The sequence below is a fragment of the Podarcis pityusensis genome, assembly GCF_964106645.2.
Source record: "Podarcis pityusensis genome assembly, chromosome: 1".
NCBI lineage: Eukaryota > Metazoa > Chordata > Lepidosauria > Squamata > Lacertidae > Podarcis > Podarcis pityusensis.
In genome coordinates, this window is record NC_138028.1 from 112,088,422 (window position 1) to 112,108,614 (window position 20,193).

The 20,193-nt window shown below is 42.7% G+C and overlaps 1 protein-coding gene across 1 annotated transcript in view; it reads right to left on the reverse strand.

Annotated features, from left to right (window-relative positions):
- Positions 1 to 20,193, reverse strand: part of LRP2 (LDL receptor related protein 2) — a 141,942-nt gene that overhangs the window by 12,855 nt on the left and 108,894 nt on the right. The window contains 16 exon segments of the mRNA XM_081023121.1: positions 465 to 685; positions 1,889 to 2,017; positions 3,177 to 3,342; positions 3,963 to 4,106; positions 5,174 to 5,305; positions 6,192 to 6,323; positions 7,006 to 7,134; positions 8,337 to 8,459; positions 9,255 to 9,392; positions 10,257 to 10,373; positions 11,512 to 11,628; positions 12,487 to 12,606; positions 14,300 to 14,428; positions 15,268 to 15,513; positions 16,900 to 17,096; positions 19,352 to 19,529. Coding sequence (XP_080879247.1) covers positions 465 to 685; positions 1,889 to 2,017; positions 3,177 to 3,342; positions 3,963 to 4,106; positions 5,174 to 5,305; positions 6,192 to 6,323; positions 7,006 to 7,134; positions 8,337 to 8,459; positions 9,255 to 9,392; positions 10,257 to 10,373; positions 11,512 to 11,628; positions 12,487 to 12,606; positions 14,300 to 14,428; positions 15,268 to 15,513; positions 16,900 to 17,096; positions 19,352 to 19,529 — 2,418 coding nt within the window.

A 20,193-nucleotide genomic window follows, 5' to 3' on the forward strand; every position in this document is an offset into this window, starting at 1 on the left:
ATTCATCCCTCCTCCCTTGTTCCTTTCACATTCACTTCCTTCGTATATAAAAGCTTTCCCTCCTTATACCCTTGCTTTCTATCCCCAATTTACACTACTACTAATACCTCATTTCCTTCAACACCTTACCTCCTTTGGCAACTTTCCCTCAGTGGAGAGACCTTCCTCCCTACCCCCGAACTTCTCTGTTTCCTGGCCACACCTTTACAAGAAGTTATTAGTACTGGCATTGGTTGAACCAAAAGCACTAATGGTTTGGGAGTGGTGTTGTCAGGTGTGGTGGCACTGAGCTGGCTATGACACAGAGGGCCACTTGAAAGTTTGAGTACCTGTAATAGTGCAAGTCCCTTGTCCCTCACTTCATAACCACCCGGCCCCCAGCCATCTGCCACCATAGATAATCTCCCAAGTATCTTGGAGAAAACTTGGATTAAAATTGCCTCAGTCCATGTTCATATACATACGTCCATGCAGAACAGTCTTCCTGTCTGTTCCATCAAATCTCATCGATTCAATTAGGTTTTCCTTCATATCACTCCAGTAGATTCTGTCATTGTTCAAATAATCAACTGAAAGACCAGTTGGCCAGCCAAGGTCTTCAAAGACCAATGTCTGCCTCTGCTGCCCATCCATCCAGGCGCTTTCGATTTTGGGTTGCCTTCCCCAGTCAGTCCAATACATTAGCCTGAGGAAAGCAGAATCGGTATTTTTAGATGGTTAGATATAACATAGCAAAGCACACAAACACTATGCAGAAAAAGAGAGAAATCTCCATGAAATGACAATCTAGTTGGTAGGAACTTGGCAGTTCATGGCTGACCACTTTTCCCCTCAGAGAAATATGCTCCTTTTGTAGCTATCCAACTTTATTTCATATTGTGTGCACACGGCTCTGTTTATCTGTTCTTGATGCATTTCATTTTATTGATTATTTCTACAGTATTTCTTTGTCTCTTTTATCCTTTCTGCAACCTTGTAAGTAAGTTTGAGAGATTACGATGTACCTAAAATCAAGACAATGGTTTTCACAGCAAAATATCCAAACGATTGCCTCTCTCTGTGTCATGAAATTATTTTTTGCTTCTAAGAACCATTCTCTTTTTCTCTCTTTTGTGTTTTCCACCAGTAATTCCCCGTTAAACTATTTCTTTACAATGTGCTATTTCATTTTACATTGATAAATATTCCCTTTAAAATGATAACAGTGACTCCCATCAGAGGAGATTGGCGCCAATAACTCAGACAGACACTAATTATGCTTGCTGTTTCTAAGCTATGTGGACTTTGCCAAGGCACAGACAGTGGAGCCCAATACCTAGGCAAAGTAAAAAGCTACTAATGCACATCAATATGAGGATGATTTGCTTTTGAAACTTTCCCACAATGTAAGGGTTCATTGTGGCCTATTTTGTTTGTTTGTTTGCATGCTGCTTGCTTTTTATGCCCATTTTTACGACCATCTGCTGATGAGAAAGCTATCAGCTGCGCTAAAACAATTATCGTGCAACACAGTTAACCCCGAACTGATGTACTGCTTGTTATATGTAATTGGAGTGTAACTAGTGACTTTAGGTATTTATCAGTTCAGTCGTAAAGAGAAAACAGCAGAATTCAGCACAAGGGTCCCAACAACAGAGGGGAGGGAAACCATCTGCCCCACTTTACTGAGGTCTGTCTCTGCTTCCAGTCGTGACATAACAATAACCACGAGAAGTCTTGTGACATTTGCCCATCGCAACCTCTGTTAGTTATTCAAAGTATTTCAGGTTACATATAGAATATAGATATTATGGTGCATTAGATATTTCCTATTCATTAGATATTTTAGACAGTTCATGCAGCATCTCCTTTCGTTTATATTCATGCTTTAAGCTGCCAAAATGCTTACCCAAGTTTGGGGTTGACAGCAATAGCTGCTGGTTGGTCCAGCGAAGAGTAGACGAGCCACTTTCGGTATCTCCCATCAAGCTTTGCCACCTCTATTCGATTTGTCCCAGAATCAGTCCAGTAAAGGTGCCTAATTGAGATCCAATCACTTTTTTTAAAATAAAAAATGAACTGTGTATTTTGTCAACATCCACTACAGTGTATGGGAAAGGCCTTTAAAAAATATTCAGTAGTAAAATGCCAAAAATTCAGAGACAATGCCAAATAAATGTGATACAATGCACACGAGTTTATGGTTGCTGTGTGAGAGATGTAAATCCCCTTGTTCTAATCCCCCTATTTGCTCCGGGTTTCCCTCTCAGTCCCCTGGAACAAATTTGGGTAGGCATGGAGAAATCCCACTTCATGAGCTAAAGTTTCACTTATTAAATTACATTGTTGGGATTCAAAACCTGGTTTCTGGAGCTCACAAAAGAACTGATATTAGATCTGGAAGAGATATCAGATCTAAAGCAATAGGATCTGATTGATGGGATTCTCCCCCCTGCAGACCACTTGTGGGTACAGACCGGTTCATCTGTCAATCACCCGATGTCACAATGGCCCAACTTCAAAGGAAAAAACTCAGAGGTGCTAATTCAAGCTGTGTCTGATTTTAAGCTAGAGCTGTAAAGTGTGCTCCTGATTCTTCCTTTTCATCAAAAAGTCACTGCTTTTTTAATGTGGCACCTTTTTGTGTGAATTTGGCATAGTGGAGGGTTAAAGAAAAAAAGATGGCAAATTCCAAATATGCTCCTGACTCTTCCTTTTGGCCATGGCTTCAAGTTTCTCATGCTTGATGCCGTACACCTGGTAAAGTGCACATGGGTTGCCCAACACGGCAACCTCTGAGGTCTGGGAAATGTTTAATTAGTGGTTCCCTAGCACTGGACAAAAGGGCATTAATAATAATCAGAAGAAGCTAAAGGTCAGAAATCAATCCTTCATTGTTTCAAAACAGGTAGAGTACCCTAGATGAGCACCTGCACTGATGGTTGGGACATACATGTTCTGAATGAGTCCAGGACTTTTAACCAAAAAGGTTACTCTATTATCAAGCTCTTCCAGCCTGGCCTTTGACTCCAACTCCCATCAGCCTCAAGCTGCATTGCTAAAGCTCAAGGATGATGGGTATTGTAGTCCCAACATCTGGTGGGTACCAGGCTGGGGAAAAACATTCATATATTTATATATACGTTCAAAGGTGAATAAGGTTTTCCGAACCATTTGTATTCTGCTTTTGCGCTTACCTCCCAACCCAATCCACAGCTAAACCAACGGGGCTGACCAGGTATCTCAGGTTCAAGTCAACTTCTTTCACGGGATTATTTCCGCTGCTTTCAAATGTGGGGATATAGGCACGTTTGATGGAACCAAACTCTGAACCACGCCCCATAATGCTGTAGTATATGACACCTGTGGAAAGTTCAGAGATCACTTTCCTTTTTTCTGCCATTAGAAACAATTCATCATTTACTCAGGTCAAGATCGGACCCTAAGGTCATGCAGTGCTTCTGTTGCAGCTATAAGGCGAAATATAAGTGAATTGCCCCAAATCCTGACTAGCCCCTAAAACGGGCACTTTTAATGAGGGGAACCCCATAGTGTCCTAGAGACCCAATAACTTTATATCCCAGAGAGGAGACTCAGAAACAGGTAACAGGGAGATGGCTATGTGTGAAGTTGAATCCCCTCAAAATATTTAATTAACGAAGCTGCTGTGCGTGTGGAACAAGGTTTGCTCACATAACAGGACTTTCCATCCCTCCCCTTCTCATCTGTGCCCCCTAAATCTGCTCTGGAGGCTTAGGGGGAAACGCAGGCTTAGGGGGGCATGGGAGGGGGCATGCAGGGGAAAGAGAGGGGATAAAGTCCTGTTGCACAAGTGGACCTCAGCTCCTGCTAACATACCCCAATTAGAGTACTGTTGAATTCCACCCATTACTTTTGTTCCTGAGGCCAGATTAAAAAAAGAACCTTCTTTTTTAGTTAGCTGAGGGATAGCCGGGGGGGTGGGGGGAAGCAAATATACTCACTGAGGCCTATCCCCTCAGGATCCCAGTGATAGTCTATGGCTTGGATGTGCTCCTCATTTTCAATATAATCAGAATACTGCTCAGATGACATATTATACCTTCGAATGCGGACGTTGTCAGGCAGGAGTAATATTGGTGGGTTACCTGAAAAGACAGTTAATACATTTTGTCACTCTTGTGTTTAGCAATTCTTTCCATGAGGGAATTCAGGGTAAATAACTGATGTGTCAAAGTTTCTGCTTCCATTTTGAAGAAAACATTTTTTCTGAAACTCTCGGACCACTTTGGACTGTAAAATTTAGAGGCTATTCTGCAAATATTCAATGTTTCCCCTGCTATGGATTTTAAATCCTTGCTATCCCCTAGTTATACTTGGTAGCAGGTTTCTTCAAACCTTCTTCAAAGGTGAAGGGTGTCAAGATCCAAAACATTGTTTTTATATCAGTCACTTGTGCAGACCTAATGAAATTGGATGACCCATTTTATCTTAGAATAGCAGTCCCCTGTACAGTAACACAAACAGCTTTCAAAAGTTGCCTCAGTTTCAAAAGTACCTTGCCACACGGCACGGAGATGCTCGAAAAACAGGGCACTATGGACAGGGCATTTTTTGAGTGGTGATGTCCTGACGGTAGAATACACTCTGAGGAATGGCTGGCTGGCCACCTATATTGTGGTCTTTTAGACACCAGTTGAATTCCAGTTAACTTTATTTATTTATTTTAGTAGTATTAGTTGGTCTCCAAGGTGCTACTGGACAATTATTTTATTTTATTTTTTATGGTCCATGAACCATACATGACAGTCTGTCAGCAAAGTGTCTTTGATTTATATCACAATAATCTGCCTTTAGAGAAATTACTACAGCTAATTTTCTTTTGATGACAACCAGCTACATCATGAACAGCCCTTTTGTTCTCTGGAAATGTGCAAGGCTATCTGCGAGGGCAAGAGACAGGACACTGAAGATGTCACAGATAAGTTCTGGTTTGTTTTCAGATTCAGCGGCATAACAGCAGTCAAATGGTTTTACTGAGCCTTACAATCATGATTCTACACAAATGAGTTGGGAAGAAGCGAGCAGAAGACAGCAGACAGCAATGCAATGCAGCATGGTGGCCAAGAAAAGAAAAAGACTTGTTTCAGAAGACAGTTCATGGTGCTTAGTTTTAATTTAATTTGGCTCTAATGGAAATGCTGGCTGAGCTTACCACTGGCAGCACACTGGTCTCCTTGCTGATCCCCAACAGATCTGAATCCCTCTGCACAGAAACACTCGTAGCTTCCTTTGGAATTCTTACAAATCTGGGGGCATGTTCCAAAGATCTCACACTCGTCAATGTCTGAAGGCAAAGAGAAAGTATTATAAACTTAATGACAAAATAACTGCCTTGTTGTCGCAGCAAAGGCCTATATAATGTATCAATCTTTTTATCACAGGAATGGGCCTCTTTAGCTTCTCTTGACTCTCTTTCTTGTCTCCCTTGCTTTGCTCAGGTCCTTTTCTTTTAAGCCCAGACACCCAAGTTCTGGGTCCATCCCTGCCCAATATTCAACTCATTTTCTCTCTCTTGCCTTTTCTATTTCATTTTTTCTTTTTACCATGGTCCATTCCAATTTTCTTCTTTCCTTTATCTTCCCCCTTCCTCTTTTCTCTCCCTCATTTTATGAATATTCAGACTACAAGAATGGAACATGTTTTATCTTTTTGTGCATAACGCAACATTAAGAATAATGACAGCAGCGGTAGCCATACTGTGCGAGCCTGTAAAGACTTATGTGCACAGACATTTTATTCCATTCATTGTTCTTTGGATCCAATCCAATGCACTCTGCAAGCAGACACTGCTTTTCAGTGAGAAACTACAGTAGCCATTCCAAAGAAAATGAGTCTTCACAGGTTTGAAGAGGAAACCTACAGCAGCAATCCATCACACAGAGAAGTATCACCCTAACTGGTTAGGCTCCAAAGAGCAACACAAGGGAGAGAGAAAAACAATGAGATCCAAGACAGGAAGGTGGTTAAGTTATCTAAAATGTTTTAGGAACCCGCACCTAAATGCTATGAGAAAAATAGGATTCCACATAAATAAACAAAACATGTCAGTGTGATGAGATGCTTAGAGAGCTGGCACAGAATGTTTTATCAGTGCCATAATGAAAATGATGAAAGAGTTTATTAAAGCTGAGCAATTTGGAGATAGAACTCTATTTCAAGATGAAAGGTACCATCACAGGTATTTCTGTTCAGTTCACTGGGGCTGTATCCAGGTCTGCAGGTACATATAAATCCCCCTTCGCTTAAGTTGGTACAGTTGTGTTCACAGATATTTTCAGCACAGGTCCTACCCGTGCCAGAATCTAAAGAACAAAACAAAACATAGGTTGCATTTTAATGAGAAACTGAAACAAATTTCTCCTTCACCTCTGGTCCTCAATAAATAAATATATAAAAAAAAGATTCAGATCCTCAAAATGCATCTACTGAACTCCTAAAATCTCTTGAAGGTTGCTAGGTTTTTGTTTTTTGTTGTTGTTTTGAACTATTAAGGAATATTCCGAGGGCCTGATTTCCTCCACTGTTTAAAATTCTTTACAAATAGAGGCCAATAGGACCTCTCCTCCTTCACAGCTGGCCTAAGCAAAATATGCCAGTAATGTAGGGATGCTGCTGGCATCCTTTTCTTCTGTGGGATCATGTGGGCATTAGCTCACATGTTCTTTGAGTTGTGTCATGGATGGAAGGGGCTCACCCAGCCCTTCAGCTACATTAGGACCATCACTGCAGCGAACATCAAAGAAGAAGGATAGAAACAGATGAAAAGGTGTAGGGAACGAGGGAGGCACGCACATCAGGTATCAAGTACAGAGGACTGGGGGAGGAAGAAGGCTGGGTTTGCATTCCAGGATTTATTCTGTTCCTGAGGATTTCTCAACGTTTCCCAATAACACGGGCACATGCAAAGCTCTCACCTCAACATTGGTTTTCCTCCCCATAACAAACGTACAGTTTGAACTCAGTGCAAGCTACTGTGGTACTTACTGCAGCCTAATTCATCAAAGTGGTCCCCGCAATCGTCATAATTATCACATACGTAGTGTAGTGGGATGCAGTTTCCATTGCCACATTTGAATTCCTCAGTAGTGCAAGGCTTAGGAGTGGGTTCTCTGCCTGCATGAAGATAATGCACACACATACCTCCTCACACAAACATATATCACGTTTTATAGCATGCATATTGCAGACGTTGCTATACAAACTGTGTTAGGGCAACTTGGCCCAGTCCCCTGTGGTGGGCTCCCACACACATCTCAGCTTTTGTCTTTCCAATACCGTTAAAGCTACCTGTCCAGTCTTGAGAGACACTCACAGGGAAATTCCAGAGTTGGGCTTGATTTACTGTTAGGCTGAAGAGCACGTATACTGCCAGAGCTCAGAGTGTGCTCAGTCTCTGTATGCTAAAGCCCCCCCACCCCCGATCCCTGGCTTACAAAGCCTTTGCTCATCCGGGAGGTATTTCTCTCATGGTTGTGCAAAGCATCTGTTAGCCTGAGAATCAGGCAATTCTTCCCCAGCTTAGATTTAATCTGAGCCACTGAAGAATCCAGGCGCTGTCAAAGCTTGTCTTTCGTTTCAGAGCTCAGCTTACAGAACTTCAACAGCATCCCTGTAACTTACTTATTCATATCACACACATCTATAATGTCTGTATCTGAAATCACTGCCTTCCCACACTTTCCCCTCCTTTGATCCAGATTTTTTTATCATATCAGGGATACTCAGAAAATGAGAGGTTATGAGAAAACCCACACTGAGGGAGCGGAAAGTATGAGAAAGTAGTGAACTAGAGGAGAATTTCATACAGACAACAGAGAATTCATGAAGGTACTATCCACACTGAATGACAGTATGGATGAGCCCATGTTTCATTCATGGCTATAAAGGTCTACAGTATATTCATACTACTGGTACTGAATACAGTGGTACCTTGGTTTACAAACTTAATTTGTTCCAGAAGTCCATTCTTAAACCAAAGTGTTCTTAAACCAAGGCGTGCTTTCCCATAGCAGCGGGGGACTCAATTTACACTCAACAGGAAGCGGAACATGTTCTGCTTCCAAGGCAAAGTTCACAAACCAAAACACCTACTTCACTGTTCTTAAACCAAGGTACCACTGTAATTGGGGAATAATGACATATTTCTTGAAAAATACAAGCCACTGCGTGTTCCTTTTTATCTAGCTAACATGTTTGTGAATTAAACGTTAAAAACAGTAGGATCTAAGAGCAGCCTTAACCTAGAATTACTGTCGATCATCATTAGGCACATTCATCTCTTAATTCTTGAATGTTATGCACACTGATAGACCTACAGTGCTCTTCTTTCTCATCGCTTCCATCTCCACAGTCGTCCTTTTGGTTGCACAGCTCATGGCTATAGATGCAGCGGTTGTTCCCACAGCGAAAACGGAATGGTTGTTCACATGCAATATCCACTGAAATAAAACAGGCCAGTGATTTCTAACTTGGTTTACAGGATACAAATATAAAAGCTTATTTTAAAACGTGATCAAAATGCCAGGCAGCAATCCTAAACTGCAATGATTTATTGTGATGTTTAAACCAATGCCAGCGTTGCACTGGCTTTCATCAGGGCAAAAGGACTGAAAGATCCTGCACTCTCCCAGAGTTCCTCCCATCTCTCTTTTGGTACCTTGGTTCTCTTGATATCATCTGACTAATGTAAAATGATGTGTGTTAACACAAATATACGGGTCCAGAGCTCATTCCTGATCACTGAACTCTAGCTAAAAGGCCAAATATAATAATCATGTTCCGTTACACCCACACTGGCCCCACTGAACCAGTCACAAGATAGGCAAACTCTGTGAGGTTCTCCTGGCCCAGAAACATTTTGAGTTTCCAAAGGGGAAACAGACAAACCAGGAAGAGGCAACAAGAGTTTTCATGTGCAGGAAAAGCCTGCATTTCACTGGCTGTGTTAGGACTTTAGACATGCACTGAAGTTTCTGTAAGAAATGTACAGGCCAGAATCCTAAAGGCTTGTGTTTCTCTCTGGGCAGCCCGCCATGTCACATAACAAACTGCTTTTGAAAGCAGAGGGGAATTTCAAAAGGATCTTTTGACATGGCACAGCAATTGGGCACCAGGAGCCTCTGTTTCAAATGCACCCTGCTGGATATGCCCAGCCCTTTGGAATGCGCTAAGAGAGTTGTAGGGGGCGGGGTTCAAGGTGGGGTCGATTCAGGCTTTCCCCCCCTCTAGCTTACAGCATAAGTTAAGTTCTTCGTCTGAGCCATCTCCACAGTCGTCGTCGCCATCACACTTCCAGTATGGCTGAATACACACATGGTTTCTGCACTCAAACATTGTGCGTGGGCAGTACGAGCCGTTAGGATAGCGGGTGGCTGGAAAACAAACACCTTCTTTGAATATCACAATCTACTTGTCCTCATAATACTATGCAGACCTGTACCCACTGCTTTGTGGGGCATCTTCGGGAGAAGAAAAGGATAAGGACTAAGTAAACCCTACACAAATCCAGAGTAGCATCCCTAAGATGATTGGATGGTGCCTGTTATGTCTCCTTCTCACAACTTCTGCAGCCAAGCTGGTGTCAAACGTATTGCTCTGCTTCCCTTTGGACCATATCAGTGAGGCCGAGAGGCGAGTCCTGCCATCTGAATAGCCCATGATCTCCATACACACTGCCCAGGCTTGCACCCCGGGGAGGTCACTTTGGTGCCGCCCGCAGCAAAAACAGTTTAGGAGGCAGCAAGTTACAAGTTACTGGTCTCTGACCCATTTCAATTAATGGACTTAGGCATGCCCGTTAATTTCAATGAGTCCAATCTGTATACAGTGGTATCTCGGGTTACATACGCTTCAGGTTACAGACTCCGCTAACCCAGAAATATTACCTCGGGTTAAGAACTTTGCTTCAGGATGAGAACAGAAATCGGGCTCCGGCTGCGCAGCAGCAGCGGGAGGCCCCATTAGCTAAAGTGGTGCTTCAGGTTAAGAACGGTTTCAGGTTAAGAACGGACCTCTGGAACGAATTAAGTACGTAACCAGAGGTACCACTGTATAACTTAGTTGTGTACAACTCTGTATCATTATTTAAGCTCTGCTTGAGAGCATTCAGCATTTCTTGAAATCTTTCTAACGACAGGAGAAGAAAAATACTAAGGTGTTTCATTTCTCCCGCCCCACAGAAAGGAGAGGTTCATAAGGGATTTCAGTAAGTTTCTGCCCCAGATCTAGCCACTCACGGCAAGTTGCTTCATCAGAGAAATCCAGACAATCGGCACTTCCATCACACCGGAAACGTTCTGCAATGCAATGCCCACTGTCGCACTGGAAATAACCTGGGTGGCAGGTCCTTAGTTCTACAAAGTAAAGTAGACTGGCGTCAAAATGTCTCTTTTACAAAAAGTGCTTTTGTAATGTCATATTTGTCAGTTTGCGTTTCTTAGTGCAGAAAGTATTGATCTGATGCGTAGAGATCTTTCCTATTCTAATGAATTCAAGAGGGTTCAGGAAGCTTCTCTGTGTGAAAGAAACAAGCAGAAGGTTCATGATGTTTGGGTTATTTCTTCAGAGAAGAAGAGGAGTTTGGACTTGATTATCCTGCCTTTCACTCCCTTTAAGGAGTCTCAAAGCGGCTAACAATCTCCTTTCCCTTCCTACCCCACAACAGACACTCTGTGAAGTGAGTGAGGCTGAGAGACTTCAGAGAAGTGTGACTGGCCCAAGGCCACCCAGCAGCTGCATGTGGAGGAGCGGAGACGTGAACCCGGTTCCCCAGATTACGAGTCCACCGCTCTTAACCACTACACCACGCTGGCTGAGTACAGCTGGCTTAAACTGGTTCTGTTATCTCTTCTGTCAAGGTCATGTTGACTATAAAAGTAAGGCCAGAAGCAGCCCGAGTTTCACCTTCTCTTTCTATCTCTTTTCCTTCTGGTGTGGTGTTCTGCATAGTATGCTTAGTGTTAAGGTTTAGTCTTATTATAAGTTATGTCTGTTGCAACTGGATTTCTTATGGACAGTGCCAATGCTGAATGTATTGGATTTGTGACCATTATGCTCTTTTGCCTTCAGCAGCAGTAAAGCTCTGCTGGATGAAATACAATTGCCTCTAGTCCATTTTTTGAGACTCCTGCAATGTACTTAAGTTTTTACTCTGCTAACTTTACATTGGAGTTCTACTCTGGATCAATATTGAGTAGAATTCCATGGCAATATTTTCAATATGACATTAAATTTATTGCATAATCCTTTAGGACCACAGACAGGGCTTTTTGGTGGTGACCCCAACATGTTTCAAATTCTATCCCCAGGGAAATACATACTGCCTGGTCATTACTGTTTTTTAAAAGAACTGTGGTATTTTCATGATTTATATGCCCATTTTTACGGAATTGTGTGTTTTGAAATTTTATTTGTAAAAGTGAGGGCAACATGCCTTGAAAGACAAGCTGAATTAAAACAAACAAATAAATATGCTCAAATTGCAATACCCACCACAGTCCCGTTCATCTGAATTGTCCTCACAGTCGTTGTCGTGGTCGCATATCCACCGAGAAGGAATGCAGTGCAGGTTGTCACACCGATATTCACTTTCTGTGCACTCACGGGGACCTTGCAATAAAGAGACGCAGCATACATGAAACGTGTGGTGTGTTTTTATGCTAAGATGTTTCACAAGCAACTCAGCCCTGCGCCCATTTACCCACTCCCAGTGGAGGCTAAGGGTTTGATTAAGCTATCCTTGCCGAATTCTAGTTACAGAACTGGTATGTAAGAGTATAAAATAACAGTTTCAATGTTGGAAATGTCATCTCCTTGGCATTACATCTCATTATCTTTAGTGTGTTGAGGACTGCCCTGTGAATTTATTATTTACTGCTTAGGTGGATCGGACTGTGAAATGGATTTTGCAAAGGGAATTACTTGTCACAGAGATGGCTATTTTTAGCGATATGCTGAAACAGTGTTTCCCAAATTTGGATCTCCAGCTGTTGTACTACAATTCCCATCATCCTTGACCACTGGTCTTGCTAGCTAGGGATGATGGGAGTTGTAATCCAAGAACAGATGGAGACCTAAGTTTGGGGAACACTGGGCTGAAATAACCACTATATATCTATATCTACCCTAAGTTAGAGGAGCATTTGTTTTATTTCTGCAATGAGTGATTTTATATTATGGATTTAAAAAAACAACAACAACTGATAGGTAAGCAGTGAAACTTCACACACATGCACACCTAAAGGTATCCATTAAATGTTACGGGTGAATCCTAGATTCCCACAATGAAGCAATATCCAACAGTGATACTTAACTTCATACCTTAATCCTGAGAAAACTGTACAAGCATGAAGATTTTTAAATATTTAACATGCACCTCATGTCGAACTTAATGCAAAATGCACCATTCAAACAGGCAGCCTTTGGCTGCAAGGCTATCAATAGTCGGAAAGGAAAGAAATATCTTACTGCAGTTTTGTTCATCAGATTCATCTCCACAGTCATTATCTCCATCACACTTCCACCGCAGTGGGATACACCGATGGTTATCACAGAGGAAATCTCCCAAAGGATCGCAAGTAATCTCCTCTGCAACACGCATACACCGTTTAAATTTGTCAATACACCAGCACAGACTAACATGCTATTCTCAAATATGAAAACAGGTACAGCAGACGTGGTACAATGAAATGTCAAGCAATTTAGGAAGGTTTTCAAAGCGGCTTCTTAACATATATACTTTGTGGAAGAGGAGAAAAAGCTTCCCAAAATCCAAGTATTCTCCCTGTGTCTAGCTTTTGCAAAAGGTAAACAGAGTGCTTTTCACTGCAATGTGTGATATAACTATCACAAAGCGGAATAATTTGACTTCCCAAAATTAGAAAATCATCCTCCAGGCTGAGTATACCTTCAGTATACTCAGCTGATCAAACCTCTCAATCACCACATCTTATCATAATAAATGATTAAAAAAAAAAAAAAAAACGCTGGAGAAGCTGTAAAGAGCACCACCTAGATTTTGGAAACAATTGCCAAGCACAACTCAGCTTTTGGCTGCATTTTCTTGTCACACTAAACCATGGTTTAGTAAAATGCACAAGAGGAGGAAGGTGCTGCCATGAGTTTCAGCCTCTGCCCCCCTGCCCCGGTGAAGCAAGAAGGCTTACTTTAGCAGCATTTATTTACTTTCAGTTTAAAAACAAGCCATCTTCAAACCTTGGATTATGAAGCTGGCTTAAACTGTTTAAACTGACCACAATTATAGACAAACCACAATCTCTGGACCACACAACAAACTGGGACTCAGGAACACGAAAAGTAAACACTGTCAGAATCCTCCTCCTAGCAGTGCAGGGAAAGGAGATCGGGAACAGAAGCATATTAATATGAGGCTTGTCCTTCCAGTTCTTGAATATCTCACCAAGCCATGTTTTAGTGTGACATGCAAATACAGCTAGTGTCTAGCTACCTGCAGCATTCATCCACAAATACCACATTAAAGATTGCCAAAAGCAAAATATATACCACTGAAGGAGAAGAAATAATGATGGCAACAGCAAATCCGGGAGGCTCGAACTACAGGTGAAGGCAACAGCTAACAAGCATGGGGTGAGTGGGGAGCAAATTTGTCTCCCAGACAAAGCATTATGAACTGTTACAAGCTGAGCATGAAAACATATCTGAGCCTCGTCAGCTATGAAGCAGAATGTACACCTATTTAACAGGGAAGGCTTTGCCACATTGTTATGATTACTGTTTTTCCTTCTTCTGATGCCTTTGAAGCATCCAAAACGGATGCAACGAGAGGTGGTATAATGGTTTGATTTAACTAAAAGGAATCTTTATTTAGTTTAAATCTAACCATCCTTTCACCTCTAGGTGCAGCCATCATGGATGCTTCAAATGAAGTTCAAGGAAAAGACAGCAATGGTAATAATGCAGAAAACACTTCCCATTCACAAGAACAGATAACACTAATTGCCTGCACAGTGTGACCCAGTGACCGAAAAACTGCTTCAGATAACTCAAGACATTCACATCAGGTATAGCCAAGACTGTAATTATAGTAAGTGACCTCCAAGGTTACATCAAATGACAAGCATCAATTAGAGTGACATGCTGCTAACAGGGTTTTCATTGCACCTTCATTTGCGGCCTAATTTGTGAAGCAGGTATAAATGCAAGTGCACGGAATTTTGGCCAAGGTCATTGCTTCACAACTTGAACAGCATCTGAAGTACACAATGATTTTACAGGTACATTTTGCAGGCCAAAAACGTACCACAGCCTTGTTCATCGCTGTTGTCTCTGCAGTCATTATGACCATTGCATACAGCCCAGAACGGGATGCAACGGTAATTTGTTCTACAGCTGAATTCTGTGTGGTTATCACAACGATAGGCAGGGCCCACTGAAATAAAAGGAAGAGTCAACATTTGAATACTTTGCCTTTTTACGACAGCTGCTGCACACCACTGCCAAATACATTTCAGAGAATGTGTTACATGGGATAGACAATGTACAGACACCATGGCCTGCCCCAGATTTATTCATATTTAAATGTACAAAAGGGCTTTTATACTTAAAATGAAAATGATAACATTACAAACTTGTTTTGGTGCCTGAGGCAGAAAATATAAAAGATAGCCATGGTCATTGGTATGTGGAACGCCCTCCCATCAGATGTCAAGGAGATAAATGACTATACAGGGGTACCTCGGTTCCCGAATGCCTCCATTGTTGTACGTTTCAGTTCTCGAATGCTGAAAACCCAGAAGTAAATGCTTGCTTTTTCAAATGTTTTTCGGAACTTGAACGTGCAACGCTGCTTCCGCTGAGTGCAAGAAGCTCTTGCAACCAATGGGAAGCCACACCTTGGTTTTTGAATGTTTCGGAAGCCGAACGGGCTTCTGGAACGGATTTTGTTCGAGAACTGAGGTGCCACTGTGCAAGTTTTAGAAGACAACTGAAGGCAGCCCTGTATAGGGAATTTTTTTATGTTTGATGTTTGATTATGCTTTTATATTTGTTGGAAGTCACCCAGAGTGGCTGGGGCAACCCGGTCAGATGGACAGGGTACAAATAATAAACTTCTTCTTCCTCTTCCTCCTCCTCCTCATTATTATTAGGAAAACAACTGGCCAATTTGCCATTTGTCTTCTTGTTAGCTACTCTGGTTTCCATTAAGGAGGAAGGACGAGCTATACGAGCAATCCATCAGCCAATCAACACAAGCTGTGCTCTACTTACTGCATTCATGAATCGGCTCATCCGAGTTATCCCCACAGTCATCATCCACGTCGCATTTCCAGGACTGGGGGATGCAGCGGCCATTGTCACATTTAAATTGGCCTGGAGGGCAGGTCCTGCTGGCACAATGAGAAGCATCTTCATCCGAGTTATCACCACAGTCATCCTCTCGGTCACACTGCCAGGCTTCTGGGATGCATCGCTTGTTGGCGCATTGCCACTGATGAGACTCACACTGGTGATTGGCTAGAAGGCAAACGTTATTGTGGTATTAGAAGATTACTTTAAAATGAAATGAAATGAAATTGCAGTATACTCTCATTTATCCAAACTGCTGCAGGGATTAAAAAAACAACAACAAATCCTATTTTGAGCAATGCTGCTGTTTAGCTAAATGGGAGTGTTATACAGTGGTACCTTGGGTTACAGATGCTTCAGGTTACAGGCGCTTCAGGTTACAGACACTGCTAACCCAGAAATAGTACCTCGGATTAAGAACTTTGCTTCAGGATGAGAACAGAAATCGTGCAGCGGCGTGGCAGCAGCAGGAGGCCCCATTAGCTAAAGTGGTGCTTCAGGTTAAGAACAGTTTCAGGTTAAGAACGGACCTCCAGAACGAATTAAGTTCTTAAACTGAGGTACCACTGTATAAACAGAGAAAAGACTGACATGGAGATAATATATGCTGGGTAAACTACTAAGGCTGGGTGATATCTGGTTTTCAACATCGTGATATATCACCAGCTAAACATCACAATATACTGATATGTCATGATATCTGAAATAAGGATGGAGCTATGTAGAGGTATTGGCTGGCTTAATGGTTTTTCACAAGTTATGATTTTTGCAGGCACCTGCTCTTGGGATTCGCTGCTCCCTGAAGGAGGCAGGGGAGAGTTGAGCTGACAGAGTTAACAGGGGCTGCAGGAATCGAGAGCAGTGGCTGGCTTCACAGTTTTCCCCACATTGTGATTTTTGCATAACCCTAACATACCTCATTAATCACAACTCTGTATACAAAATAAGAGTATACTGTACGCTAAATATCTCAATGCAACATGTACTATAACTCAAAATAACGTGAGCATATTCTACTGATCAAATTAGCCCTAATATACATCATGATTCACAATATATTGCAAGATCAAAATTATGAAACTGATATCACAATATGGACTTCAAACCATTTTTGGACAATATGTCAATATATCACCTACGTCAAGACAACAAAATATTTGTTAGAGGGAGTGCCTTGTTAATAGGTTATTTAACCATACTAGTTTCCTCTTCATGGAACAAGTAATTTCTAGACCCGTTATTGCTTGTACCGAGTAACAGGTTAATTTAGAGCATGGGTAGGCCAACTAAGGCCCGGGGGCCGGATCCGGCCCAATCGCCTTCTAAATCTGGCCCATGGACAGTCCAGGAATCAGTATGTTTTCACATGAGTAGAATGTGCCCTTTTATTTAAAATGCATCTCTGGGTTATTTGTGGGGCACAGGAATTTGTTCTTTTTATTTTTTTCCCAAAATATGGTCCAGCCCCCCACAAGGTCTGAGGGACAGTGGACCGGCCCCCTGCTGAAAAAGTTTGTTGACCCCTGAATTAGAGACTTAGCACTTGCAACATACCACAAAGCACACGATCTTCATCTGATCCATCAGGGCAGTCTGCCAGGGCGTTGCACAAGTAATGGGAACTCGTACAGTTGCCATCATTGCACTGGAACTGCCCAACTTGGCAGTACCTGTGAGGGCATGTGGGCGGTTCATCGGAGCCATCCCGGCAATCTCTCTGACCATCACATTTCCACCATATGGGAATACACCTACAAAACAGAGAGACGCCATAATGTTTATTTCAAAGAGGCAATGCCTTTGACATATTCTATAATCATGTTTATTTGGTAGCAAGTCAATGGGACTCACTTCCTGGCAAGAACACTTAGGATTGTAAACACAAGAGCCTTTGGGATGATTCCCATCATGAAGAATTAGTGTGTTTCCTTGACCCAAGGCTTCGTGCATTTATTTAGTAGCCCCTTCCACATAACTGAGCCTGTCCTAGAAAATGCTGCATTTGAGCCAATCAGCAAGTATGGGCATGTATAGTTATAGACTGTAGGTGATTTCAGAGATTTTAATTTATCATTGTCATGTATCCTTCTTCCAGGTAATTTTCTCCTAAGTACTGCTAAGGCTGCAATGCTCAGTGAATAGGGCTACCCTTCAAAGAGCTACACAGTCTTCTGATCAGGAATGTGATGCCCGGGGATGGAGGGTTTGGGGGCACCTTTAATGATTAAGGAACTGGACTACTCAGCTGCTTATACAGTGGTACCTCGGTTCCCAAATGGCTTAGTTGCCGAACAAATCTGCTCCCAAACGCCACAAACCCGGAAGTAAGTGTTCCGGTTTGCGAATGCTTTTCAGAAGCCGAACATCCTGTGCGGCTTCCGCTTCAGTGCAAGAAGCTCCTGCAGCCAATGAGAAGCCACGCCTTGGTTTTCAAATGGTTTCTGGAGTCGGACAGACTCCCAGAATGGATTAAGTTTGAGCACCAAGGTACTACTGTATAGTGCCCCCAAAGCAAGTGCAGAAGCACAACACGCAACTGTGCCATTCCACCATCATTTTTCTCTCTCCAGCCACAGCCACTACTACAAGAGATAGAGGGAGACTGTCAGAAGCATGGCAGGCTGTAAGCTGAATTATTTATTTATTTATTCATACATACATACATACATACATACCCCGCCCATCTGGCTGGGTTTCCCCAGCCACTCTGGGAGGCTCCCAACAGAATATTAAAAACACGATAAAACATCAAACATTAAAAACCTCCCTAAACATGGCAGTGCCATGGTGTGACAAAGGAGCGGCAACAGGAAGGAAGTACAGTCATACCTCATGTTATAGACACTTCAGGTTACATCTTTTCAGGTTGCGTCCCGCGGCGACCCAGAAGTACTGGAAAGGGTTACTTCCGGGTCTCGCCACTTGCACATGCGCAGAAACGCCAAATCGCACCGCGCACCTGCGACGCTTCAGGTTGCGCTCTTTTCAGGTTGTGAACAGGCCTCCGGAATGGATCCCGTTCACAACCAGAGGTACCACTGTACAGTGGTACCTCGGGTTACATACACTTCAGGTTACATACGCTTCGGGTTACAGACTCCGCTAACACAGAAATAGTACCTCGGGTTAAGAACTTTGCTTCAGGATGAGAACAGAAATCGTGCTCCGGAGGCATGGCAGCAGCAGGAGGCCCCATGAGCTAAAGTGGTGCTTCAGGTTAAGAACAGTTTCAGGTTAAGTACGGACCTCCGGAACGAATTAAGTACTTAACCCGAGGTACCACTGTACTAAGGCAAAGTGCAGCAATAGGGCACAAACCTGGAGAAGTAGAAGTGATGTATCGCTGTCTGTTACCTCTGTTCAGAAATTCTATGCTTCCAAGTGCCACCAAGACTTGGGAGAGCTAGTGCAGCATAGTGATTAGCATGTCACACTAGAACTGGAGACACCCAGGAACAAATCCCCACTCAGCCCTGAAGCTCTGCTGGTGACCTTGCATCAGTCACTCTTCCCTCTCAGCCTACCTTTCTCCATAGCGGAGATAGCTAAGCTGTGTTGGCCTGAGAGCCACGTTCAGCCTTGGCCAACCCTAGGGATGGTGGGACACATGCCAGTGATGGGCGTGGCCACTACACACACTCTCTGTACCAATCAGCTGAGGAGGGGGTTATTACCCCCTTCTCTGCTCATCAAGTGATTGGTCTGATTACCAGGGGTGGGGCAATCTTCATCTCCATTAAGGCTCTGGGCTTCATTCACCTATTCTTGTGTCTTAATATACAGCCACTGCTGCCTAAATTGTGATGGAGTGGAATGAGATTCCTGAATTGGGAGTTTTACTGCAACCCCCCCCCCCCCCCATTCCCAGCCAAATGAAGACTATAAAATGAGAGCAAGGAACAATGCCATATTTGAGTCCTTGGAGGTAGGACACGTATACGTAGGAAATATTCACGTGTGACGTAAATAAGCAAGTAAAATAATGGTGTGTGATTTATATGCATACCTTTCACTGTCTGCACAAAGGAACTGAGAGCTGGAACACATCGGGAGGCAGTGAGCCATGTTTCCAAACTGTATTACCATGAAGTTATCTGGACACTCACAGGAATAACCATAACCACCACTTTTTATTAGGCACAGATGAGAACAACCACCATTGTTGGTCCCGCAAGGATTACTTACTAGCAAAAGAAGACGGGGGGCGGGAGGAAGAAAATATAATTATTCCCCAGCAAAGAACAACCCACAAATGAAACTATTGCCACTTAAATTGCAAAGAATGCTTTAATCTTTGGTGGCACATGTCAACTTGCATTCACGAACAATACTGGGATTGTTTCCTATTGATGCATATTTGCAACAAATTCAACGTACCAAAAGGTAATACTGCAACATGTATCTTGGCCTATTGGACAGATGTACCCTGGCTATGTTATCTGGGTTGGACTATGGATTGTGCCCAGTATTTCATTATAAGGAAGGGGAGATCCCCATGGTCTCTGAAGAGCATGAGAACAAGTATGGGCTTGAGTCAAGCAAACCAAGGCTCAACCCAATGAAGGAGTTTAGTTTAAAACATGCTATCAAGAGAAACCATTGCCGATTCAAATCCAGGGTCAAACAATAAGTTGAGCCAAGTATAACAAGGTATTGTAAGTTAGGTGCAAGGGACCGGCAGCAGCAGAAACACAACAACCAACCTGCCAGCAGCTTTTTCCTAGTCCCTGTTATAGGGCTGCTGGGATAAAAACAGACAAGAAACATCCAAATTTAATTAATTCAATTACCCTTTTAGAATAAGTGCAACAGTGCATGGGCAGGCAAGGTTCCCAGATGATGACATTG